General features: G+C 33.1%; 5 protein-coding genes and 1 long non-coding RNA gene across 6 annotated transcripts; 4 read left to right on the top strand and 2 right to left on the bottom strand.

The window, feature by feature from the left end:
* Positions 1-1,316: 1,316 nt before the first annotated feature.
* Positions 1,317-2,496, bottom strand: LOC114243780 (uncharacterized). Its single transcript, XM_028175386.2, has 4 exons — positions 2,340-2,496; positions 2,009-2,269; positions 1,772-1,910; positions 1,317-1,531 (listed from the first exon to the last, which is right to left on the bottom strand). The coding sequence occupies exons 1-4, from the start codon at positions 2,346-2,348 to the stop codon at positions 1,332-1,334; spliced, it is 609 nt and encodes a 202-aa protein (XP_028031187.2). The 5' UTR covers positions 2,349-2,496; the 3' UTR covers positions 1,317-1,331.
* A 2,387-nt stretch (positions 2,497-4,883) lies between these two features.
* Positions 4,884-11,636, top strand: LOC114243795 (m-AAA protease-interacting protein 1, mitochondrial). The gene is made up of 4 exons (XM_028175407.2): positions 4,884-5,287; positions 6,231-6,395; positions 10,718-10,836; positions 11,391-11,636. Exons 1-4 carry the CDS (start codon positions 4,979-4,981, stop codon positions 11,527-11,529), a joined length of 732 nt encoding a protein of 243 aa, XP_028031208.1. The 5' UTR covers positions 4,884-4,978; the 3' UTR covers positions 11,530-11,636.
* Positions 11,582-17,989, bottom strand: LOC114243794 (mucosa-associated lymphoid tissue lymphoma translocation protein 1). The gene is made up of 6 exons (XM_028175406.2): positions 17,748-17,989; positions 17,249-17,568; positions 16,606-16,795; positions 15,858-16,135; positions 15,294-15,377; positions 11,582-11,730 (listed from the first exon to the last, which is right to left on the bottom strand). Exons 1-6 carry the CDS (start codon positions 17,843-17,845, stop codon positions 11,657-11,659), a joined length of 1,044 nt encoding a protein of 347 aa, XP_028031207.2. The 5' UTR covers positions 17,846-17,989; the 3' UTR covers positions 11,582-11,656.
* On the top strand, positions 12,867-13,438 carry LOC149499708 (uncharacterized). The gene is made up of 3 exons (XR_016325526.1): positions 12,867-12,886; positions 13,027-13,166; positions 13,246-13,438. It is a non-coding gene; the product is annotated as an uncharacterized LOC149499708 (long non-coding RNA).
* A 321-nt stretch (positions 17,990-18,310) lies between the features above and the next one.
* LOC149499707 (uncharacterized) lies at positions 18,311-19,339 on the top strand. Its single transcript, XM_089739089.1, has 2 exons — positions 18,311-18,515; positions 18,760-19,339. Exons 1-2 carry the CDS (start codon positions 18,388-18,390, stop codon positions 18,929-18,931), a joined length of 300 nt encoding a protein of 99 aa, XP_089595215.1. The 5' UTR covers positions 18,311-18,387; the 3' UTR covers positions 18,932-19,339.
* mus312 (mutagen-sensitive 312) lies at positions 18,816-25,464 on the top strand. Its single transcript, XM_028175387.2, has 5 exons — positions 18,816-18,957; positions 19,359-21,640; positions 22,462-22,715; positions 23,497-23,649; positions 25,322-25,464. The coding sequence occupies exons 1-5, from the start codon at positions 18,935-18,937 to the stop codon at positions 25,394-25,396; spliced, it is 2,787 nt and encodes a 928-aa protein (XP_028031188.2). The 5' UTR covers positions 18,816-18,934; the 3' UTR covers positions 25,397-25,464.
* The last annotated feature ends 186 nt before the right edge of the window (positions 25,465-25,650 follow it).

Here is a 25,650-nt window from a genome sequence, read left to right as displayed (position 1 = left end):
TGGTTTACTTTAACGCGCCACATATTAAACCATTTCTGAAGGTCATCTAGATGTGATTGTAAGTTTTCAGAAGCTGTTGTAGGGTCGTCATGAACAGACATTATAGCTGTATCATCTGCGTATGTTGCAATGATAGTGTTTCTGTTGGTTGGTAAATCTGCTGTATAGATGAGGTACAGGACAGGTCCGAGTATGCTGCCTTGTGGCACACCAGAAGTAATCTCATTCATCTGTGATGATTCTCGGTTATGTTTAATCTCAAAGCATCGTCTATTAAGATATGACTTAATAATAGCGTAATAGCTGTGTGGCAGAAATTTAGAAAGTGAATTTTTTCCTTGTCAAGATTTCTCTAGGTAATTAATTAATTCTATAAATAATAATCTTCTGTTTAATTGATAATTCAAGAAATTCAATTCATCCATTACGTATGAATTATAATTTTGGCACTTTTGGTAAAATTAATAATCAAAATGATTTAATCAATTTATTTCCTTGGAGAATAAAAAAAATAATCGACTTTTTTATTTACCAGAATTAAAGTTTTTTTTTTCTTTTTCTTGTGTAATTATGAGTCAGCCTTAGTGCTAAATTTATAATTGTTAAAAAATACACATATTTATTTATGTTTTTGGAATATATGACATATTATAATAAAGTTTCTAGTAAAGTTGAAGAAAATATATAAAGTATAAGTTTCGGTAACATTTCGGTATTGGGGCGGATTTTTTCCGGTGCCCAGGAGCGGTATTAAGTTTAAATCCGGCCCTGAATATGACTCCTACCTTCAGCTTCTTTTTCTTAAACTCAAATAATCAGTTTGCACCTGTTTTCAATTGATAAAAGACATGAGAATTCATAGTAAAAACTCAATTCCAGAAAAAACGTTAAAAAATGATTTGATGATAGGATTATTTCTTGGTGTAAGTGTATTGTTTCTGAAGGTGCATACTTTAAAGTTAATAAAATATATAAACTCTTTCTTAAGTACTTCTTAAAGTACTAACGTTTCTGGGTCCACAATTTTATACATTGTCTAAGGCAGTCGAGCATACGATGATCACCTGGTGGTTACCATCGCTTATGGACGTCAGCAAGAGAGGTTATTTCAGCGGAACCTTATCTATTAGGTGAGCTCACAGGGCTCAAACCTGACGACGTTGCTAACACGAACCCTAGCAAAAGGCGTGCTTCGCAGAACTACCACCAGATGGGAAATGCGACCCACTGAGAAGATCCGGCGATCTTTTTCATACGAAATGAGGTGTGCTTCAAAACTTTTGAAAAGTATTGTGTTTATAAAAATATAAAACAAATTATTTTTTAGTTATTTATTTGGAATCCCCTCTTAATATTAAATTTTCTAACCTAGCATTCTCTATTTCCAACTTAAGTTTTGCGATTAAAATCTCTTTTTCATTGTTTTCCAAATCAAGCTTCTTTTTTTTTGCTTTAAGGTACTCTGCTAAGGCATTGTCTCTATATATGCGAGCTTTGCAAAGCTCTTCCTGCATCTTGTGTTTCCGCTTAGCTGTAAAAGTATTAAAAAATGTTATGAGTATGGCTGACCTAAAATCAATGTAGATAGAAGAATTGCATTATTATTTAATTATTTATAGCAGATTTATTTGGGATTAGGTGGGTAAAATAGATATAGAAACCTTTTAATGTTTATAGCATACATTGATGTTAGTTTTGTGACTCTTGAGTCAAAGAGCCTTTTCTTACTGTTTTTTTTAACAAATAAATAAATGGACTGAGATATTCTAACCTGCAGGTAAGCGGTTACACTGTAATAACAAATTTGAGCTGGTACTTCGACGACCTTGACGTGTGATGCCGATGCCCAAAAGTGAAGCTACTTTGTCCAATATTCCATCTGGCGGAAAGCAATCCTCATCACGTCCAGTCTGTAACAATAGTTATTTCAATTAAGCGAATTCAACCTGAAAAAAAAAACCTTATTTAACGTAATCTTATCAATACATCATCAAGTAATTCAATTCACCTTAATAAGGCCGTTTCTCGTGTTGGCACAGTGTTTGCGAGCAGACTTCTTCAAGTTTTCCCATTTGAGACGAAGCTGCGCTGCAGTTCGGGGGACGGTTGCGATCGACGAATTAAAGTCATTTGCCAAGTTTTGCCAAGCCTTTTTTTTCAGTTCATTATTTATGGCATTTGTTGTCTTATTATTTATAATTTCATTCACCGCCACAAGCTGTAGCAGAAGCTTCGTCTCATCCTTAGTCATGGGTGCTGCTTTTGTTAACTGAAAAGAGATATCTTTCAAAACTTGAACGTAATGTAAAACAAATTATCAACGTAATTCAGATACTTACTGAATTCATTTTATTTTAGGTAAGCACACAGTTAAAATTTAAACGACGAAAGTTATATAGCGTTTTAGGGTAAAACATAGTAAAACCACCAGGAGCATAGATTATACACTTAATTTATACCAGGAGTCAGGAGTCCAGGAGTAAACAATACAATACTTTTTTTTAAGGGATTTTATGATCTGGTGACTAAGACCTTTAAGTCATGTCTTATTTTAATTTTATTCTTCTTTTTATGAAAAATGTTAATATGGAAATGAAATGAAGATGATTAATTTGAGACAATCAACTGGGATGAAATTAAATGAAATGATATGGGACACCGTTTATTCAAAAGCAGGATACTATCCTACGATACTTCGATAGTCTATTAAGTATCTCTATTATAACTATTACATATCTAATCATACGACAGTTTAAGTCCAATAGAAATATTGGTTGTAACATTAAGATTTTTTGCAACAGGAAATTCGTATCAAGATTTAAAATTTAGTTCTTTAATATCCCAAGCCCTGCTGCCAGAAATTATCCCTGAAACATGTCGGTTTATTTATAAATGTCTGGCACATTAAATTAAGGTGACTGAAATAAATACTTTTTATTCGAAAGTAAAAAAAAAAAAACTAAAACGTCCTTACGCACTGAGAACAAGGGACTACTGAAATCATTAAGTAACTAAATGCTATCACACCTTCCTAAATGCGTTTCTAATTAGGCTTCTAAATGATTTAGTCAGTCAGAAACCATCCTTGCTACTGAATTTAGTAGCGACTGAATTCAGTCGACTAAATTTAGCCAAGTGTAGTAAGTCTTTAAGCTGATAGCCTTGAGAGGCTATTTCAGCGTAACCTTAACTAGTAGGTGAGCTCACGGGGCTCAAACCGGAGTGATGCTAGCACTGGCCCTAGCAAAAGCAGTGCTTCGCAGAATCTACCGCCGGATCGGAAATGCGACCCACTGAAAAGATCCGGCGAGAAACTCAGTGGGCTGTGTCTATGGGAAATCCCTTAAAACTTATCTAGCAAGCGGCACGTATGCGGAATAGCGTCATACATAAGCTATCACAACTAAGTTATAAAAAAAGAGTACAGATATATGTTAAACAGCAACAGCACTGTCACTTACTTCCATTTAAAATTCCTAATTTGGGCTATAAAAGTTTTAATTATCTAAATTACCTGTCTACGATTTTGGTAACACCGTGTCGTCATTCGAATTAGGGAGGACTTTTTGGCGGGAGAGCGAGGAGTGAAGTTGTGTGATTTGTTTTATTTTGTCCATTTAATGTTTTTTCAGGTTTAAATGTGTAATGACAGTGGCTTATTAACTGTTTAATATTTGTGAAAGTGCACAAATGTGAGAAAATGAAACAAAGCGCTGGACGTAATTTGTCGGGATCCTCCAAAAAGTCCATTGAAAAAATCTTAATAAATGACCACTATTTTACTGAGATTATATTCATCCCATATCATCTCATTTCATTTTATTTCATCCCAGTTGATTAATGTCTCAAATTAATCATCTTCATTTCATTTCACTCCATATTGTCATTTTTCATAAAATTAAGAATGAAAATTAAAATAAGACATTATCTGATTGTTTCTCGTGTTTCGTATCCTTTTTTAACTTTGTTTCCCAATCTTTTATTTACGTCATTGGCAAAAAGTAAACGCTATTGCCAAAAGAAGAAAGAAAAAAATATACTATATGACTTAAAGGTCTTAGTTACCAGGTCATAAAATCCCTTTAAAAAAAACGAATTAGGGATGCCGATTCTTGACGAAAAAGATCGATTTTAAATCGATTCAAATCGTAACGTAATAAATCGATTCACAAAAAAATTGAGATCCAAAAGATCGATTCCTTAAAAATCGATTTTTTTCAAGAGTTCATTTACAATGTAAATATAAATCCATTTTATTAAAAACAAGAAAAATACCATAATACCTCTAGACCTCTTATCAGTAAAATCACGGAATTTTTTAGTTCAGAGAATTCGATAATGACAATTATAGAAAATTATTTTTTAATAAATTATTTTGTAATTATAAATTATTTTATTACCATGTCAAAGTATCAGGTCAGGTTTGAAAGAAGACATTTATTTTTTAAATGTATTTGTTACATTAAAAAGTGAAGAAAATAGATAGTTCAGCTTATAGTGAATTTTTGAGCCATTAACTCGTTAACCGACAATACCGTATAATATTACGGGTACATTCAACTAATCCTCTATCCTCTATATTATATATTATATATATATTATTATTAATAATTATTAAAATAGATGAAATCAAAATAAGTATAAAGCTAACTGAGTATCGAATTATCGCAAAAATATGGCCCCTGATTCTTTATTGGTTGAAAAATTAAATTAAATACTTATTGGAAATAATTTTGTGGTTCTTACCAAAACTGAAAAAATCGAATGTCAATTTTCAAGAGTGAAATATAGATTCACTGAATCAATTCAGAACTACATATCGATTTAAAAAAATCGATTTTTCTGACTCGAAAAATCGGTTCTTCGATTAATCAATCTCGAATCCTCATCCCTAATTCGAATGTTGTGAGATTGTTTTGGTTTAAAGAATACCTTTTTTATTTAGATTGAATAATATTTTGATAATTATTTGCGAAATATGAATTTAGTATTAAGGCATGTTTTAACGAGGCAATCGTTACGGCTATGCGATAAAATCGCTTATAATAATGTACCAAAACAAATAGCAATAACCTCAAAATGTCCTATTATACAATATCGAAAATATTCCGAACAAGGAACGGAAACACGGAAGTTGCCTCAATTGATGGAATTCCCGCCGATAATGTGGCCTTCATTCATAAAATACGTAAAGAATTGGATGTTTTCAAATTTTATTATAAGACCGTATTTTGATCAAGAATTTAGTCTGAACGAGTTCATTGAAGCTTCCAAACATGCAGTTCAGGTAACGTTATTATATGATATAACTTTAAATTTGTACTATAAATTAGGTATATTACATGTTACGCACGTAATATTGGTAAATACCAATCTTAGTAATGGCAAATTGTCGATTAAAAAAAATTTCTATTTCGAGATTAGTTTTTTACTGGTGTAGGACCTCTTGTAAGTGCGCGCGGCTAGGTACCACCACTCTGCCTATTTCTGCCGTGAAGCAGTAATGCGCTTCGGCTTGAAGGGCGGGGCAGCCGTTGTAACTATACTGGGACCCTAAAACTGATATCTCAAGGTGGGTGGCGCATTTACGTCGTAGATGTCTATGGGCTCCAGTAACCACTTAACACCAGGTGGGCTGTGAGCTCGTCCACCCATCTAAGCAATAAAAAAAATTAAAAGTTAAAAATATAAATAACTTGGATTGATGACATCTATTTAAAAAACATAAATGTATTACTCAGTAAGTATGTTTGTGAAATCAAATGTACCATAGATTAAGATTTTATTTATTGCAGTAAATGGTTAACTCTCAACTGACCTGATGTCAAGTGGCTACTAATGGAAATGGCATTTGAATACCACCCCTGATTTTGATACATAAGGCATAAATTCCAACTGTGTTGTATAACAACTCTCTTACCTTTCAAACTATAACAGATAATTTTAAGCAGCACAAGACAGCATTGTGGTGCTTACCTATGCAAGATCATAATGCCCTAATAACAGTAAAAAAAATATTGCCATTTTTATGAGTAAAATTTATACAATATAGACAATAGATAGAATAAAATATATTATAAATAAACAATTGCTTGAATCACCATACTAATAAACCAATACACCAAGCATCTTATCTATCAACAATCTCCAACATTAAAAAATCACAATAATATGTTGAGTATGAATTTAGACCACTTTTTTTAGAACAGGTAACTAATTTTTCTTGTTAGATTGTTTCAGGAGCATTACAAAACAGTGATTTCAAAACTCTAGAGGGTTTGGTGGATAAAGATGCTATTAATGCACTGAAGACTGCTGTGTCTCAACTTTCTGTGTCCCAGCGGCAATTGTTAGCCATAGAAAAAGAAGATATATTTTATGCATTTCCTTATCAAGTAATTCTTTTCACTAATAATATCTTACTGTATTTTAAATATTTTTATTATAGCAACAAGTGAACTAGCTCACGGCCTCCTGTTGTTCATGGTTATCAGAGTCATTAATATATGAATGCTTTCATCCATCTTCACTTGAGTTATCAGAGTCATTAATATATGAATGCTTTCATCCATCTTCATTTGATGTCTAAACTTCAAACTGGAATGCATTACTGCCTAGTGGCAGAATAAGGCAGTATGCAGCTGTGAAGTCACACAAGACCTTATTACTAGTAATTATTAGCAATCTCTTGCTTTTTTTCAATTCAATTTTTATTACATGTCTTACATTTTTATAATGTTCATATAAAAATCCAATAAGAGCAAGTTCAATTATTCAGTGGGTCTGCAACTGCTTAATATAATACTAGCTAGTAGTAGTCTTTGTTCAGTACTTCTGTTCAGATAATAAAATATCCTGGTTTAAATAAAACAACCTTTGCCTAAAAATATAGGTGACATACAATTCCCTATAATGAATTATCCAAATCAATATGTACTTATTACATTATAAATACAAAAGTGAGTATGTTTATTATGGTTTCAATTCATTTAATATCATCACAAAATTTTGTATACTCATATTCAGGGGTAAAGAAAAATAAGAGTGCTGTTTATATAACTCACTGATATTTATAAGTGCTGTATATATAATTCACTAATATTTTGTTCAAGTCTTGTGCAATCTTAAATATCTAGTATATATGAGTCGTCTATTATCAAAGGTGGCAATTTGTGCATTCGGACAAAAAATTTTTATTGATATGCTTCGATCAATAATAGTCTTCGATCAACAATAGTAACTAGATAAAGGGATACGTACAAAATTAAAGCAAAAACTGTCCGCGTGAATATATACTTATATAGCTACATTCGTTTACTAACAAACGGAGAAAAAAGTTTTGAAACACTTTTACGTTCAAACTAATAACAACTATGGCACCTAGTAATAAAGTCACAAATCTCCAAAACATTATCTAATACTTACGATCATTCGTCACATAAAACGAGCAAAGCAATAAATTACTCCTGTCACTTACCAATAAAAATACATATTTTAAACAACTTTTAATGTTAAATCAATCTTAAATAGCAACAAATAAAGTAACTTTTCCCTTAATTGCTCTGAGAACTAACATCGTTTTGCTTTATTTATTTTTGCTTCTTGAAATGCCGATTTGTATTTACTACAGGAGGTAAGGGAGTCGCGCTTAACACTAAAATAATTTATTAATGAATTAAAGTAAAAGTTTAGTTGTTTACTTTTTATGTTTTGGAAATGTATGTTTGTTAGTATCTATACATTACTTATTATTTTATTAGCGTTACGTTTTTGTGTAATATATATTTTTAAGTTTTCGCGACCAGTGCACATAATAAAACAACATTTAAACGGTTTCAAGCGTGGTATTTTTATTATAATGTTTCGGCCACGTTTCAGTAGCCGTGAGCACGGAAGGCAAAGATGTCCAGTGTCAATAAGCGGAGATCTTAGCTGGCTTATAAAAGTCATCTCTTGTTTCTCTGGCGACAATCGAGATCCATTCTTCACATGTGATTTATTTATTTATTTATTTTATTAGGCTCACAACACACATCACAAGCTAAAGATATACAAAATACACAAATAAAAAGAAACAAAATCTGGCTTGCAACATAAGACATGTGCGCACGACAAAACAAGACATATAGTGCTGAATTTGTATAACAATGTTCCTTACAATTATGACAAAACAACACAATAACAAAAACTAATCTAACGAATAATGTAAGGAAAAAAAAATATATATTCACAATATAATAGGAAAGCTAAAATAAAAATGGAAAGCTAAGTATCTAATGAGAGTCTAACAAACAGACACAAAAGCAGCATTAACCAATTTTAACCAACTAATTTTGAAGTGCTGCTAACAAATTTTAAAAAATTATTACAACACAAATCTACTCCATGCATTTACTGTTCTGTTAAGCAAAAGTTTGTCCATGTGTTGGCCGAGCCGGTGGTTAAAAATCGGTAATTTTGTTGAAAATTTAATATTATTTATAAGTTTAAAGCTTACAATATAGTTTATACTTCATGTACTTACCGAAAGTAAGATATTCCGGCCGTTAAATTGCTTTTTCGGGCCTTATTTTTGCAACTTTTGAATACACACTGCGGTATTGTGAGACGGGTTGACATTGGCTGTGTTTGAAGTGAACTAAACAAAATAAGAGCTCACATTTCAAGTGCGCTGTTATTTGACGAGACGGATTTTATGCACTGACCCGAAATCTAGTTACTATTGTTGATCGAAGATAATAGTACTAGATTAAGGATCAGGAACAAAAATAAGACGCTCCAGTGGCCACGTTTGCAGACACGAAAACATCTTCATTTCTTAGAAAAAAGTTTAATAATGTTAACGACTTCAGTTTATTATAAACCTTAATACTTAAACATCAAGTTTAATTACCATTGCAAAATATATGTATTTAGGTCCTTTCGTCAGAAAAAGAATATTATGGAATAAATTTAAAATGTCACTTGAACATAAAAAGTCATCAGTACAAAAATAATTATTCTAAAATGATACTTAAAGCCTAATAAAATTTATAAGGTTAAAAATATTTGTTTAAAATTTCGTGCTTATAGTATTGTGGAACTAGATGTAGTTCTTGGTATTACATTTCAATGCTCAGAACACAGTAAGTATTGAAAGACATAGAGTTGCAGAATATACATATTTGTTTTAGGTTTGTTTTGTATGGTCGCAACTATTTTTGACCGATTCAAAAAAGTAGGAGATAATATTTTACATTGCCGCTATTACAACAAATAGGTGATAAAAAATAAAATTGAATAAAGTAAAAAAAATATGAAAGGAAACACGAAACATGTTTTCCACGTATTCTTTATACAGAAGTAATTAAAACAATAATGTAGGTTTAATTACCTTTAAACAGATTCAGTTTGTTATAAAGCTGTCGTTTAGAAGTCATTTTTATATGAGCCGTTTCTTTTTTACAAATATAATGTAATCTTATATCAATGAATTTTTCTATAATCAGTTTAATTTAGGCTTATTTTATGGCTGTGTTCGTTTCCCCCAGAAAACAAATCCTTTTCAGCATATACGCTTAAAATATTTACACATACATATGAGTCGTCTATTATCAAAGATGGCAATCTGTGCATTTGGACAAAAAAATGTTATTGATATGTCAATACAGATTGATTTGAATATAATCGTCTCCTTCAAAGAATACGGTTCAAAACCTGCATTAAATAAAGGTTAATACTTAACCTGTTATTTATCTAAGATGTCGTTCAGAAGAGTTTTGTGACTGCCAATGGAATACAAAGTCAATAATTCGTTTTTCTGATTTACCAATAATTGTCCAAAAGTCACATTGCCGGCTTTGATAATAGTCGACTCATATAAAGTTTTTTTAATACTTTTTTGCATTGATTTGCCACCACCATTGAACAATTCTAGAATTTTTATAAGGGTTCAATATTTCTTCTCCTCTTTCTTTCGCGACAATATATATCCATTATGCACAGCGACAAGGGGCTACTAGGAAATCTACAAACAAAAATAACATTATAAAATAACAAAACTACTCTATGCATTCCCTGTCCAAGAATAGGTGATGTTTGTTACAATAGTTGGTGCCTTGTTGCAAACATTGGCCAAACAATTACAATATTCGTAAATTGTGTTTTATTTACAATATAATTGTGTTTATTAATTTATGAAAAACACTTAATAATATAAATTTACCAAAAAAAGATATTCCTTCCAAAACCTTGTTGTTACGGTGGTTTTTTACTCAGTTTTTGAACGCGCATTGCAGCGTTTTGACGTCTTAGTGTTGGCTATGATTGGACCATACTAATTTGAAATAAGACCACAAATTTATTTGTGGTCTTATTTTTCGGGCCGTTTTTGAAGCGCTAATCGCGAATCTAGTAGTATTATTGATCGAAGTTGATATGTCAATACAGATTGATTTGAATATAAATCGTCTCCTTCAAAGAATACGGTTCAAAACCTGCATTAAATAAAGGTTAATAGTTTGTGACTGCCAATGGAATACAAAGTCAATAATTCGTTTTTCTGATTTACCAATCATTGTCCAAAAGTCAGATTGCCGGCTTTGATAATAGTCAACTCATATATAGTATAGTAGAATTGATATTCCCATGAACTGCAAACCACATTAATATCTCCAAAACATTTCAGAGCCCATACAATAGAACATAAATATAACTATCAAACTTGTTTTAATTTCAGGTTGGAGTAATTTTTGATGATTCGGATAAGCGTTGGGTTGAAATCACAATGTGTTATCATGTGTTAAGAGGGCTGAAAAATATGAAGGAAAGCGGTGACATGCCTCCAATAACTTTAGGGTAAATACTTTTTTTAAAAACAAGTTCGCACACTGAGGATCTTGGCATTTTAAAATTATCATATTTATTTCAAAACAAATTCTAAATGATAACCAAGCACTTGTGCATGCTTTCCATAAGAAATTTAGTAAATTTTTAATTCAATAGTCATTCAAATTTCTTATTTTATCTGTAACTGCTGTTTTACCTGCAGTCTTGTTTTATCTTTGAAATTCTATCATAAGTTGTGTTTTATGAAAAATAAACAATAATTAATTTAAATTGTGAAAAAGAATCTCGATTAGCCATTTACTACCTTTGTAATACATTATATATTACTGGGTATAAAAAAAAATAAGTTCTCATTACAGTGCAGATCTTAGTGCTTATGAGAGATTTTTACTGGTGGTAGGACCTCTTGCGAGTCCGCACAGGTAGGTACCACCACACTGCCATCATCATATAAGATATCTAAGAATAACTTAGAGACTCTTTTTATAATTATTTAAAATAGTGATATCATAAACATGAAGGCATAGATATCAAATTGAGTTTAATATGTCTTGTCTTTGCAGAGCTCAACCCCAGTACCAGGATAACATATTCATTTTGAACTACAGATTTATCAGAGAGTTCACAAAAGGAGTTGAAGACAGTTGGTGGGTTAACATTGTTAATCATTTTCAGCCTCATATGCTTATTAAGAAAATGTAAAGATTGTATTATAGACTGATTACTGGATTTTTAAAAAGAAATACAAAAATAATTGTTGTTATAAAAAAAGTTGTATTTAAATAAGAATTATATTCTTGTCACAATAATCTGTTCTTTATTTGAATATTCAGAAAACATCACAGTAGTTTGTATAATCTTTTATCGACTCCTTCAATTTGTTGATTAATATAATCGGTTCACCTGTAACATTGTAAACTATATTAGATTAATTATAAACTAGAGGTCCTGCAGTAGTCGAAATTCGACTATAATTAATTGGAATTGTATAATAAGTTTATACACTATTATAATTGTATTTTATACTTCTATAATCACAAATTTCGCCAAGGCTACACTATAAAAAAATATTAATAAGACAAACAATATTTTTTTAATCTATTCTCAATTTTACCACAGACGTCAAGAACAAAAGTTTGACAATAAATAGTATGCATGCGTGTGTGCGTCAAATACATGGTATGTCGTGTGTGTAATGTTTTATTTATTGATTTAATGTATCTTTTATGCACTTCTTCTCTATATTCTATATAAGTGTGGAAAATTTCATACTTTTTCGTAAAAAGGGATACAAAGTTTTTGCTTCACGTATTAATTTAATAGCCCGAGAGCCCGTGGGATCTACCTGTATGTATTTGACCAGACCTGAATTTTCGTACATTGAGACCCCTATACCTACCATGCATGGTGGGGACTCACTAAGCTCAAAGTGGTCGACGCGCCGAGCGCTCAGGTAGGACAGGTACCGATTTTGACGGATTTTAAATCCATTTGATCACGTCTGCCGTTTTGAAATTTTGAAAATATATGATTATTATTATCGGAAAATAAGAATGGCAGACCATTATCGCGCATTTTACTTTGTGGCAGACCACTTTGAAAATGCAAAATTGCATTGAAAATGCAAAATTTTGAAAGTAATTGACTAGATCTGCCATTGATTTAATAATATGTTGTTTATTATAGTCTTAAAAACTTATATTGATCACGGCAGACCTCTACATTGCGTACATACATCAACATATAATAAAATCTTAGCTACTACCCGGCCAGATGTATATTATGTTTTCCGTTCACTGTTTTAGAGGAATATAATTTACTTGCGATTTACTTTAGCAATGTATTTACCGAAATTAATATTTTTTTATATTATATATACTAAACTTCATTAGTTAGACAATTAAGAAGTGAATTTTTTATGGAATAATTATAAATAATACGGTATAATGCTGATCAAAAAATAATTCAATTCCTCATTTTTATCATTCAACATTTAACTTGCCAGCTATACAATGCCAAAAAATCTAGTGATGTAGATGATGGAAGGTTCCAGCTATTCGTTAGCAACTATAAATATTCAGACATCAATGAAAATTATAGAAAAAAAAATCAAAAATTTGAGGCAAGCTCAATACCACCGCATAAGAGTGAGCTTTATCAACAACTTTTGAGGGCCCACTATATTTCTTCTATTTGGAGAAATGCTTACAAAAAGCAACTGACAACTTTAGACCCATTGGAGTATGGTTGGATTGAGCAGGACAACATATATGCCTTCAAAGGGTTCGAAGGTGACCAACTTCCATATTTTGTGAGTGACTTAATCACCAATGTTCCTGGTAAGTTGATAACAATTCTTTCTCGAACATGTTCAGATGAATTTACGTTCATTTTACAATTTATGTTTTATTTTTGCAGTATTCGATTCAATGGTTGATGAAGACGAGTCGCCTAACGATAAAGATGACTCCGATGATGATGATGATGAATGAAGATTGATATATATATAATATGTAATGCATGCATGATATATTTTTTTAACTGATTTAACACTTTTAAATTTTGTCTTGACGAAATAAAAATGAGGAATTGAATTCTTTTTTGATCAGCATTGTACCGTATTATTTATAATTATTCCATAAAAAATTCACTTCTTAATTGTCTAACTAATGAAGTTTAGTATATATAATATAAAAAAATATTAATTGCGGTAAATACATTGCTAAAGTAAATCGCAAGTAAATTATATTCCTCTAAAACAGTGAACGGAAAACATAATATACATCTGGCCGGGTAGTAGCTAAGATTTTATTATATGTTGATGTATGTACGCAATGTAGAGGTCTGCCGTGATCAATATAAGTTTTTAAGACTATAATAAACAACATATTATTAAATCAATGGCAGATCTAGTCAATTACTTTCAAAATTTTGCATTTTCAATGCAATTTAGCATTTTCAAAGTGGTCTGCCACAAAGTAAAATGCGCGATAATGGTCTGCCATTATTATTTTCCGATAATAATAATCATATATTTTCAAAATTTCAAAACGGCAGACGTGGTCAAATGGATTTAAAATCCGTCAAAATCGGTACCTGTCCTACCTGAGCGCTCGGCGCGTCGACCACTTTGAGCTTAGTGAGTCCCCACCTCATGCATGGTAGGTATAGGGGTCTCAATGTACGAAAATTCAGGTCTGGTCAAATACATACAGGTAGATCCCACGGGCTCTCGGGCTATAAGATGTGTAAGAGAAAGTCAGTTGCGTTTTAAGACCTTTTGAAGTGTTCAGTTTTTTATGACTGGTGTTGGTGAGTTTCATTTTTTTTTAATTTTTTTTTCTACCTAATCTGTATGATGGTCTAGGGAGACTATATCAGTGTAACCTCAACTAGTAGGTGAGCTCACGGGGGCTCAAACCGTGACGATGTTGCTAACACAAACCCTAGCAAGAACCATGCTTTGCAGAATCTACCACCGGATGATAGGAAACGCGACCCACTGAAAAGATCTGGCGAGAAACTCAGTGGGCTGTGTCTGTGGGTAAGTTTACTCAGTGGGCTGTGTTTGCGGATAAATTTACTCAGTGGGCTGTGTTTATGGGTTAATTTACTCGTCGAGCCCTTCGTCGCAAGCGATGGGTTCGATGAGGACGATGACCGGGGTGAGTTTCCAGCGACCGCTTAAAACTATGTAGGTAAAATAAAGCACAGCCCATTATCCCTTCCTCCCATATGGTTTGGTTTCTTTTCAAACCTAAATTTAGGAACTTCTTAAATACGAAAATTGCCTTTTTTCCACCAATTAAAGTATTAGATGAATATATTTAACGAGTAAAACGAACAATAACACAAACATTTTTGAGGGATTTACAGTAGGTGTTACATTTTTTTTTTTTTTTTTATTGTCCTTTTTGGCAGACGAGCATACGGCCCACCTGGTTACCGTCGCCCATGGAGTTCAGCAATGCAGAGCCAAGCCGTTGCCTACCGCTTAATACTCTCCACAAGCCTCGTTTGAAGAAGGACATGTCATAGCGCTCGGGCAACACCGTGGAGGGGAGCTCATTCTATAGCTGGATGGTACGTGGCAAAAAAGACCTCTGGAAATGCACTGTGGATGACCGCAGTGGCTCCAGATAGTATGGATGAACTCTACTCCGGTGGCGGGCGGTGCGATGGTCAATCGAGATGCCGGTATCATCTCGAACAATTCCTCAGAGCACTCCCCATGGAACATACGGTACAAAATACAGAGGGAACCGAAGTCCCTCCGCAGACCCAGAGGTTCCAAACGATCCGTGAGAATGGGATTCTCTTTTGCGATTTATTTATTTGAGGGAAGAAACTCGATCAAAGCTTGTGAATGCCGTTGCCTAATCTTGAGACACGGTATCACAGTTTGAAAACCAACAGTTGTAAGGAAGTGTACCGTCAAAATCAAATAAAAAATGGAAGTTACTTACAATTCGGAACGTCGTTCAGTTGGCGTTTTTCAACACCGCATTGTACTTTTATTGGTTTTTGTTTCCGAAGTGAATTTTCGACATCTGTAAGGAAAACATTCTTAATGTATATTAATAATGCCGCCACCTAGCTACCTGGAAACATGAGGTTTGTCTCATTTGTTTTGTCCCATTTTTACAATGGAACGCAAGGCTACTTCGCAGAAGAAAAAGTCAAACGGTCATGCTGGACTCACAATACTCAAGGATGCTCAATAGAGGCCCTGATTGAAAAATACCAACTGAATATTATTATTAAAAATTTTTGGGGCGTCACCCCTGACAGAGATGATCCCTATTAACAAAGAAGTCGAGAAAAATATTCAATAATTAAAAAATGTCTATACAATATTGCATTAGGTATAGTCTGTATAAAAACACTCAGAGATACATAATGGAAATAGATAAAGAGAAAAAATCGCATGCAGAGACGTTTTCTTGTTACATGACTTTTTTATCTGTCAACTCTTACCATAAATTGTGTTAAGGAATTTGCTCCGAAAATTGATGTTAAGCCATACTTACCACCATGCACTCTATCTAGAAGACTACTGACATCACAATCCTCTCCAATCCTGTTGCACAAAGCTTTCACATACTGACTGGCTCCAGGCACAATGCGGTCTGTGTCACCAGTCTTTAGCTCGTACGTTTCATCAAAATTAATAGTAGTTGAGCACTCAATTTCGAGCACTTCATAAGCTGATTGCGATGATTGCGTTGAATAACTTATCAGTAGATTTTTGTGGACAATGTAATCTTCAGTAAAAACAATTGAATTTGATATATCAGGATTTGTTTCTCTGAAAAAGTGTATTGATTTTAGCAAGCTTTACCTGTACATGTAAGTACTTTTTTCTTTCTTTTCTCAGAGGTCAAAATTAGATCATCTGACGGACAAATGCTATAAAAAATCTAGGTTTAAACCTTTAAATCTTAACTACCTCACATGATATCATCTTTATGTTTTCCATACAGGTAGGTAAGCAGTAATGCGTTTCAGCCTTCGATTTTATAACTCATATATCAAGGTAGATGGTGGTATTTACGTTGTAGATGTCTATGGGTTCCGGTAATAACACTAGGTGGGCCATGAGCTCGTCCCCCCATCAAAGCAATTGAAAAAAATAAACATGGGACAAAATTGTCATTGTAGGGAATCCTCTTCTAAGGTACTCCAAAATTCATATGACATGTTATCAAACTAGATTTAAGAATAATATTTAATGATATTGACTATAGTCACAAAATATTGCTAATGTGATTTGCATACCTGTCAAGATTGATTCTACACATGTCCAAAATAAATACACATAAATCTAAATTACATCTTTCAAATTGTTTCAGCATGTTATTTTCGGTCATACAATGTTCATTCTGTATATTTTCTGTGGGACAGTCAATGCCCAGCATACACTTTGTGTTACCTATTTGGCAGCCATGACCAGCATAAAATATAAAACCTAGAACAATACAAATATGAAACTGTCAATTTTTATATTCAAATAATTCAAATATTTCCTAAAATAAATTATTACTTGAAACAAAATCCACATTGCACTAAAAATTATAATATTATATGCTTACACTATAATAAAAATATTAATTGAAAATTATTAATGAAATCAACTAATAAATTGTGAGTCTGGCTGTCCAACAAGGCAACGCAGCCAGTATCTTGGGAACTGTGCCTCCTTCAAGCGCATTGGAAGATCTGTTCTACTGTATGGGTTGATGTATGTTAAATTATTTTGATTTGACTTTTTGTTAATAATAAACGATAAATTATTAAACTAATAAATTTATATTTTACACAAAATTAAATTTTTGTCTCTATAGGTAAAATTAAGACAACATTAATCATATTTAAATTGAATTCTGTATATTAAATATTTTAAAATGATTTAATCACTTACAATATGAATCAGGCGGTATGACATGAGATATTCTTCCAACAATATCCTTTAGATGACTTGCATGTGTATTCTTTACGGTCACAACAATAAATCCCAAACTTTTCAAATGCAAGGACAAAGAGTCACAGTCTACAGCGGGAGTGGCGAGTTTTGATAGATGTGTATATAAGTTATTTGCAATTAAAACAGCTATCTTCGAATGTGGTCGATATTTCCTCAAGGCACTGAGCAATACTTTGTATTGTGACACAGAACAGCCACTTAGATCTAATTTTCTCAGTAAATGCTCTCCTGGGCACTCTACATTTGTAAACGTTGTACTAAACATACATGAAAAAATATTTATTTAATGTGACTGTCATTTATACGTTTCGGTATTAGGTAGGACGATGTCTGCTATGTACTAGTGTAAAATTAATAAGTTAATAAATTAGACCATGATGACGAGATGTAATCAGTTGTATTTATTACATTTATATATTTTCTTTCAATTACTCACTTCAGTTTCGCTAAGTTAGCGATTGTTTCACATTGATGTACTGTAAAATCTTTTGCCTTTTTATAATCGTTATACGCTAGCTTTTGAAGTAATGACATATTTAGAGTTTAACTAATTTCAAGCACATACGATTTGTTCAGATGATCCTATCTAAGTAAATTAATATTTGTTTTCGAAGAATAAAAATTACCTTTATTATTATTATTTTATAGGTTGGAATCATAGATTATACACTTTGGAATGTTTTGTTTTCAAGTAGTAGTAATTTTATTTGGAAAGGCAAAGGTATCATATACCATACAGCCTAATCTTTTATATACTTTATTATATGAAAAATGATAATATAAAATGAAATGAAATCATATGAAATGAGATGAGATGATATGGGATGATTTTATGAAAATCTCAGTAAAATGGTGGTCATTTACTGAGAGTTTTGCAGTGAACTTTTTGGATGATTCAGAAAAGTTACGCCCAGCGGCTTTGTTTCATTTTCCCACATTTGTGCGCTTTCACAGATTCGAAACGGCTATTAAACCACCGTTATTACACATTAAACCTGAAGAGACAAACGAAGAACTTTTTAATTTTTAATGCCAAAACCTTGAAGGTAAAATTAATTTAAAACGAAACGCCCAAAATGGCTATCGGAATTGATACGTCAAAGTGGAAGCCAAGAAAAATATCAGGAACTCCTGCAGGAAAATTTGGTAGTGCAATTGCTATCGGTAGCTTATTAATAGGAGCAGGATGTGGCTTTTATTTTCAGTAAGTTTTCTCTAAAATATTTGTACAGTAACAATTTTGAGGTTATGTATATTTTAAATTCTGAACCTCAACAATATTTCCATAAAAATTCTGGTTCTGTCCATTCAAGCTGTCCCTTTTTTCTATAATTATTAAAATAAAACTTAGATTGCTTAAGTGAGAACAATTTATGGAAAGAATTAAGTCCGTGTACAACATATCGCGAACACAGTATTTACTATTAAAAGTTATCTTAAACTTTTAGTAATGCGAGCATAACACAGAATCTTCGTCGAGCTGCAGAAAAATTATATGAGGATCCCATAGAAGAGGTGGAAAGGAGATTATTGATAGCCAGCGGCCTACCAAATAGAACTGGTGATCAGATACGTGCCCTAATAGATGGATATGAGCGCCCCGATAGGCCGGATAAATAGAGAATGTGTGATAGTAGTAATAATAGGTAATGTGCTTATAAAAAAACAAGTCTCTATTAAATGATATGAATATTTACAATAAAATGTGAATTATTTTATTTATAACATAACAGTGAATGCTGCGAATGATTAGATGATTTAGTTCAAGCCATCTCTAAGAAGAGGATGATAGTAAATGATTGTTCAGGAATTAATCTACCAATTTTGTAAAATATTAGAAAGTCATAAATACAATTTCTCTGTATTAAAAATTATTAAATGAATTAAATCAATTAAAAAAAGAAACAAAATATTGTTAACATTTTGTTCTCAGGGATTTCTGTCACACCGTGTATTCATTGCTTGAGAATATCAGAATTATTAAAATACAGTATGTACACATGATAATAAACTATTAAACTACACAAATTGTTTTATTTGTTGCCAGCACTAAAGACAAGAATGTGATAAGTAAATATTTCACGAGAGCAGCAGATGAGAGTCTTGAAGATTTTAAAGAAACTAAGAGAATCATTACCTGCCCTAAAATTATAAAGCCTGCTAGGAAACAGAGAAAGAATGGAAAAAGAATCTGCAAGCAGAAAGATATAAGAACTTCTTTAAAAAGAAAGAATAATGAGTTAATTGAGTTTAGTAAAGAATTTAATAACGTATGCGAGAAGACAGGTATTGATGTAGATTCTGAACAGTTGCAGTTGGCAGTAGCTTTATCAAAGTCTCTTCAAGCTGAACCTTCAGATGTAAATCCACAGAATTTTCGAAATTCCCAAGAACGAACCAAAAAAATACATGCAACATTACAGGAATATGGTTTTGTTGTACCAGAAACTAAAATAACAACATCAAAAAAAATCAGGAAAAATAGAAAACAGTATAAACTGATTTCTCTTTCAGATATAGAGAAACAACAAAACATATCTGAGAAATATTCTTGTGTATTATTAGAAGATATTGACCATATAGATCACAAAATAGAATCTAATATTAGTAATAGTCATTTATATAATCTATCAACTAATGTTTCATATGAACATATAAAAGATAATGGTATATTTTATGTGGAAAACTTATTAGAAAAATCTACAAGTGCATTTAATTTATTAAGAGACTGGACTGAAATACCAGGGAGGCCAGTTAGCCCCAGAATTGCCAACAATTTTATCAGCTTTAGTGATATAGATTGCAGTCAAAGTGAATTAGACGATTTATTAAGTGGTACATTCAAAAGACGAACTGAAATCATGGTTTTTAAAACAAACAATGCTCCAAAATATTCAGGAGATGAAGAGAAAAGGAATAACAATAAACCAGAAGATAATATTGTTACAGAAAGTGTAACTCAACACAGATGTTATTCGCCAGACATATTTGATGATGAATCTTCGTTAATGGATAATAGTCGACATGCTCAACTTATATCACAAGAGAAACATATTAGTATGGATTTAACAGAATGCTTGAATCATGTATCTCAAATTACATCGAAAAGCGCAATCATGGAAAATAAAAATATAACTAGAAGGAGGTCCGATGACTTTATGGACATGACTGAATGTGTGTCTAGTTCAAAAACTGTTGTAAGTAAAATTGATTTAACTGTTAACCATATTAATATCATATTAGAAGAAAACCACACAGAAGATGATTTAGAAAAGCCTAGTATGCCAAGAAATAGTAAAAATAATCTGGATATTGATGTTATAGATGTTGATGAATATACTAGAACTCTGTCCAATAAAAGGTTTGAAACAAAAGAAGTATTAGATCTTACACAAAACAAATATATTTCTGCTAAAAGAGAATGTCAAAGTTTCTTTGATGATTTTATTCATGATCATGACAGCAAAGAAAATGTGACTATTGAAGTGCCTTTTCAAGATTCAGAAGCAAGTAACAATATTGAAAGTCGAAATTTAGATAATGGTAATGAAGAAATCGATCTAACTCAGAGCCCTGAATTGCTAAATGATACTGATGATATAGATTTAAAAAAAGCAAAAAACAATACTGAACATGAAAATAATTCAAAAAATCATACTTTAAATGATTCTATAGAAAACGAAAATGCAGAGGTATTTAAAGAAATTGTAAAAGATTGTGAAGAAGAAATCGATTTAACACAATCCTCAAATTCACCCAATGGCTCTGACAGGGAATCTCCAAATCTATGTTTGAGTGCACTTGGTAAAATGGACAATATTTCTATAGATTATGATGAAATTCAAAGTGGAAAACATACAGTTTATTCATCAAATGAAAATTCTTCAAAAATAGACCCTATTGAAATTCAGGATGTTGAACTTAGTCAAAAGTCTGAAATATTTGAAATACATGACAATGAATTGGATTATTCATTGAATAAATCTAGATTTGAGAATTCTGATAAAGCCAAACTAACATATCTAGATAAAAAAGTTCAAAATCAAGAATCATTTGAAAGTGAAACAGCCGATAAGCAGAAAGATGATGTGGAATTTAATGATAATGAATATACTTCTGCAATTAATTTACAAAATGAAGTATTGAGTTCAAATAGCGTAACTCCTTCAAGAGAAAAAAATATTTTTAAAACAGAAACACCAAAAAATAATCATTTCATAATAAAATTGGACGAAGTAACTCCAATGCAAGATTATGCATCAATGACCAGTCCAGAGAGAAACAGGGAATTATATAAGTACGGATTAAAACCTTTGAAGAGGAAAAGAGGTGATTACATAATAGTACAATATTTAAAAAAATCTAATTTAAAAACATTGATTCCGTGCTATATTTTGATACACTGTGGTATCTAAAACTTCTGCACTTGTATTTTTTTTAGTGGAGCAACTAACATTAATGTTACAAACAATGCTACAGCTACTTGAGCCATCAGAACTTATTAATTAAATCAAGGTCTGATGAAGTGCTGTCTCTCTAGCATAGGTTAAAGCTATTGCCGGTTACACAGGTTGTAGGTAAAACATCATGTAGTAAAAATCAAACATCCAAATATATGATGGTTTGGTGGTCGGAATATACCATACCAGTACCAGCAGTAATGTGTTTCCGTTTGTAGGGTGGGGTAGCCGTGTTAACTACACTGAGACCTTAGACTTATACTTCAAGTGGGTGGCGGCATTTACGCTGTAGATATCTATGGGCTCCAGTAACCACTTAATACCAGGTGGGCTGTGAGCTCGTCGACCCAACTAAGCAATAAAAAAGAATAGCATTGAGACTTGACCTCATGTCTCAAGACGGGCGACATTCATATAGTTCTGGCCATGGACTTCAGTAACCGTTTGCTTGAAGTTGTAATCAGTAAAGACAGTCCACTGAGTTTCTCGCCGGATCTTCTAAGTGGGTCGCGTTTCCGATCCGGTGGCAGATTCTGCGAAGCACTGCTCTTGCTAGGGCTAGTGTTAGTAACGTCGTCAGGTTTGAGCCCCGTGGGCCCACCTACTTGCTGACATAGCCTCTCAAGGCTATCAGCTTGGTAGGAAAAAAGTAAGGTGAACTTCATAACCTGGTATCTTTTAAAATTTCAGCCATACAACTCTTGACCCATCTCTACAACCAAACTCATCCTTTGGTCGAAGAGATGCCAGTTGACGTAATAGCATCACCATCGAAAAAACGCAAGAAAAATAGCCCGAAAGCAATAAGTGCCAAAAAGGATTCTCCCATCAAGCACAATGTGAATATAGAGGATTGCTATGAAGTTACGAATGAAACGCCCGTGATAAGAGAAGTGGAATGTCACTCTGACGATTGGATGTTTCAGAAAAAGGAAAGAGCAAAGGTGCATTTCATTTTAATGCTGATTAAATTTCCAGCCTTAAGCGGTACCTTGTTATATTAGTTTTTAATACGGCTTAATTAGTTAAAAAGCCCTTGGATGAGGCTACTTGGTTTTACATTTAAAAGTCGTCGCGTCAAAATTGTTAAGTCAGTACAGGTAACGCCATCTGTCGTCAAATAGGAAAACCGATACTAAAAAAACTCAGCCAGTGGTCGACTACCCGCGACTCTGACTTCTTAACTACGGCTCTTCCGCAAAATGTTTAGCTCAGACACCGGTATATTACTTATTTTGCTTTATACCAGTAAACTTTTTTGAAACACAAGGCACTTTCAATAAATTTCAATTGCTTGGTTTCTATATTTGGCTCTTTTGGTTGACAAGGTTGCCAAAGTTGCAGACCACTGCGCTAGTATGGGAATGTCGTAGAAAATTTTAGATATAGTCGACAAAAAAAAAGGAAGTGGATGATATGAAGGTGAAAAGAAACTACGAAGCGTACGTCTTAAGAAACCGGTCATCGTTCTCATCGAACCCGTCGCTTGCGACAAAGGGCTCGGCGAGTAAATTAACCCACAGACACAGCCCACTGAATTTCTCGCCGGATCTTCTCAGTGGGGTGGTGAATCTAGAATAACCCCACGAGGTTACTAGAATAGGTAGGAAAAAAAAGCTTAAGTAAAAACTTACTTTAAGTGTCGTAAGAATTATATTGAGTTTTAATTAGTATTAAGGTGAATAGTTTTGTCAGGCCCCAAGTAAATCAATAGTAATATTCCAGGTGCACTCATGCAGACTCCCTCTGCACATAGCCCTCCACAACTACGTGTCGTGTCGCAGCGGACTTCGGGAGGCGATTCTGAAATACGAGCCGGTCAATATAGATGTTATTCACAAAGAATTAGCCGGCTACGGTCACAGATATGATCCCAAGGTGAGTTTATGTTACACTGTTATGTAACATTACTGGTGGTAGGATCTCTTGTGAGTCCGCGCGGGTAGGTACCACCGCCCCGCCTATTTCTGCCGTGAAGCAGTAATGCGTTTCGGTTTGAAGGGTGGGGCAGCCGTTGTAACCATACTGAGACCTCTTAGAACTTATATCTCAAGGTGGGTGGCGCATTTACGTTGTAGATGTCTATGGGCTCCAGTAACCACTTAACACCAGGTGGGCATTGAGCTCGTCCATCCATCTAATCAGTAAAAAAAACTACTAAAAGCCGGTCACGCAACTCCATCCCTGATCGTAAATAGGATTTTTTGAACTTGTACCAGCATACGGCCCACTTGATGTTGAGTAAGATATCTCATAGCACATATCAAATAAAAGTTCATTGTTGTTGTTGTTGTAGTCTCAGGGTACCCCGCTAGTACATAGGGTCCTCACAAGTTCTCTTCACTTGACCCTGTCTTGCGCTTGCTCCTTGAAATCACTCTAGGTCATAATGGCAGTCCTCGTGTCACTCTCCACGGTGCGTCGCCAAGTACCTACTGTCCGCGCGCGAGCTCCGAGGATTTTTAAGGAATGTTGACGCAATGAGCTAGTGTTGTGATTAGTCGATATTGCACTATCGATACTAACACATCTTAAGCCTCCGTGCGAGTGTAAATTATAAAATAGTTTTATGAGGGTATTATGTACTTGAAATAAAAAAAAAAACACTTGATCACGTATGAATTTCATTTAATGAACTGATTTTTATTGAACAAAATGAACGTGAAATCTTATTAATTACTCCCGCAATCAGATTAATCAGTAGTTGAAGAATTTGATGTACTCTCCTCACATACTTCAATAATAAATGATTAGACAACATCCTCCATTAAGCCATCCTTTTGTCAGTAATATTCCTCTAATCCTTTTTCATCAAATTAAATAGCTATTTGTGCAAACAAAAAGACTTATAAGTGTAAGACTATTTATATTAGAAATCACACGTAATTAACACTGCTATCGCAAAATTAAAAACAACGAGTCGGTAAGCGTACTCTCACGTTAAGGTCAACACTAGTACTGGGAGAGTGCGGGGTATGAAGCGACGGTCGGGCGCGGTGCACGCCCGCCCGCTTCCTCAGCCCCCGAATCCTCGGAGCTCGCGCGCGGAGTATACTGTATCTGTACCACTACTACTTGTACATACGTCAAAGTGAATAGCACAAATTATTGTTACGCGCTGGGGTTCGGGATAGATAAAAAAATTCACCAAAGTACAATTAAAAACTGTATTCAACACTTGAAACACTCAACAAAAACTTTAAAATTCTCTATTCGCTTCTTCCGCTTCGCTTCAGGTGATCCGTTCGCAGTTTCGCTCCGAGTAGTTCCGATTACTGACTGACTGTGTGCCATATCTGCAACGCTTTTATAGTCGAGACGAAATCCCTAGGGTCGCCGAGAATATTCCACAAAAGTCTAGTATTGTGTGTTTCCGCTATCTGACAATAGATGGCGTTGTACTTCTCAAACGTTCTAGGCGCTACTAAATCCTTCGACATTCGTTCTACTAGTCGGCGATAGATGGCGTTACTCTTACCAGCGTAACATTATGCTTCAATGAAAATCTCAATTTGCATTAAAAGAATTCTATTTTTGTTGTTAATTTCAGGATCTTCTCAAGTTTCTGGATAAGAGATGTATAACAGTGAAAACGAGTGATAACGCTAAGAGTTCAAGAAACTAATGTCAAGTAACATGACGAAATGCAATTTGTTCATCATGTGAATGTAAATATAGAGTATTTTAACTAAACATGACTTTTATCTGATTATTTTAAATCCCTGATTAGTTTTTAACTCGGCTTATTTATAATATATTACAATAATTTTAATTTCAAATATAATCTGTAATGTTGTAGGTACATTGATTTTTTTCCATTGTAGACAATAGAGCTAACGGCCCTGGTTGTAAGTGGTTTTTAAAGCTTATAGACAACAA

Source organism: Bombyx mandarina, chromosome 28 (assembly GCF_030267445.1).
Source record: "Bombyx mandarina strain Sakado chromosome 28, ASM3026744v2".
Taxonomy (NCBI): domain Eukaryota; kingdom Metazoa; phylum Arthropoda; class Insecta; order Lepidoptera; family Bombycidae; genus Bombyx; species Bombyx mandarina.
Note: the sequence above shows the minus strand (reverse complement) of the source record. Positions and strands in the feature narration are given on the sequence as shown.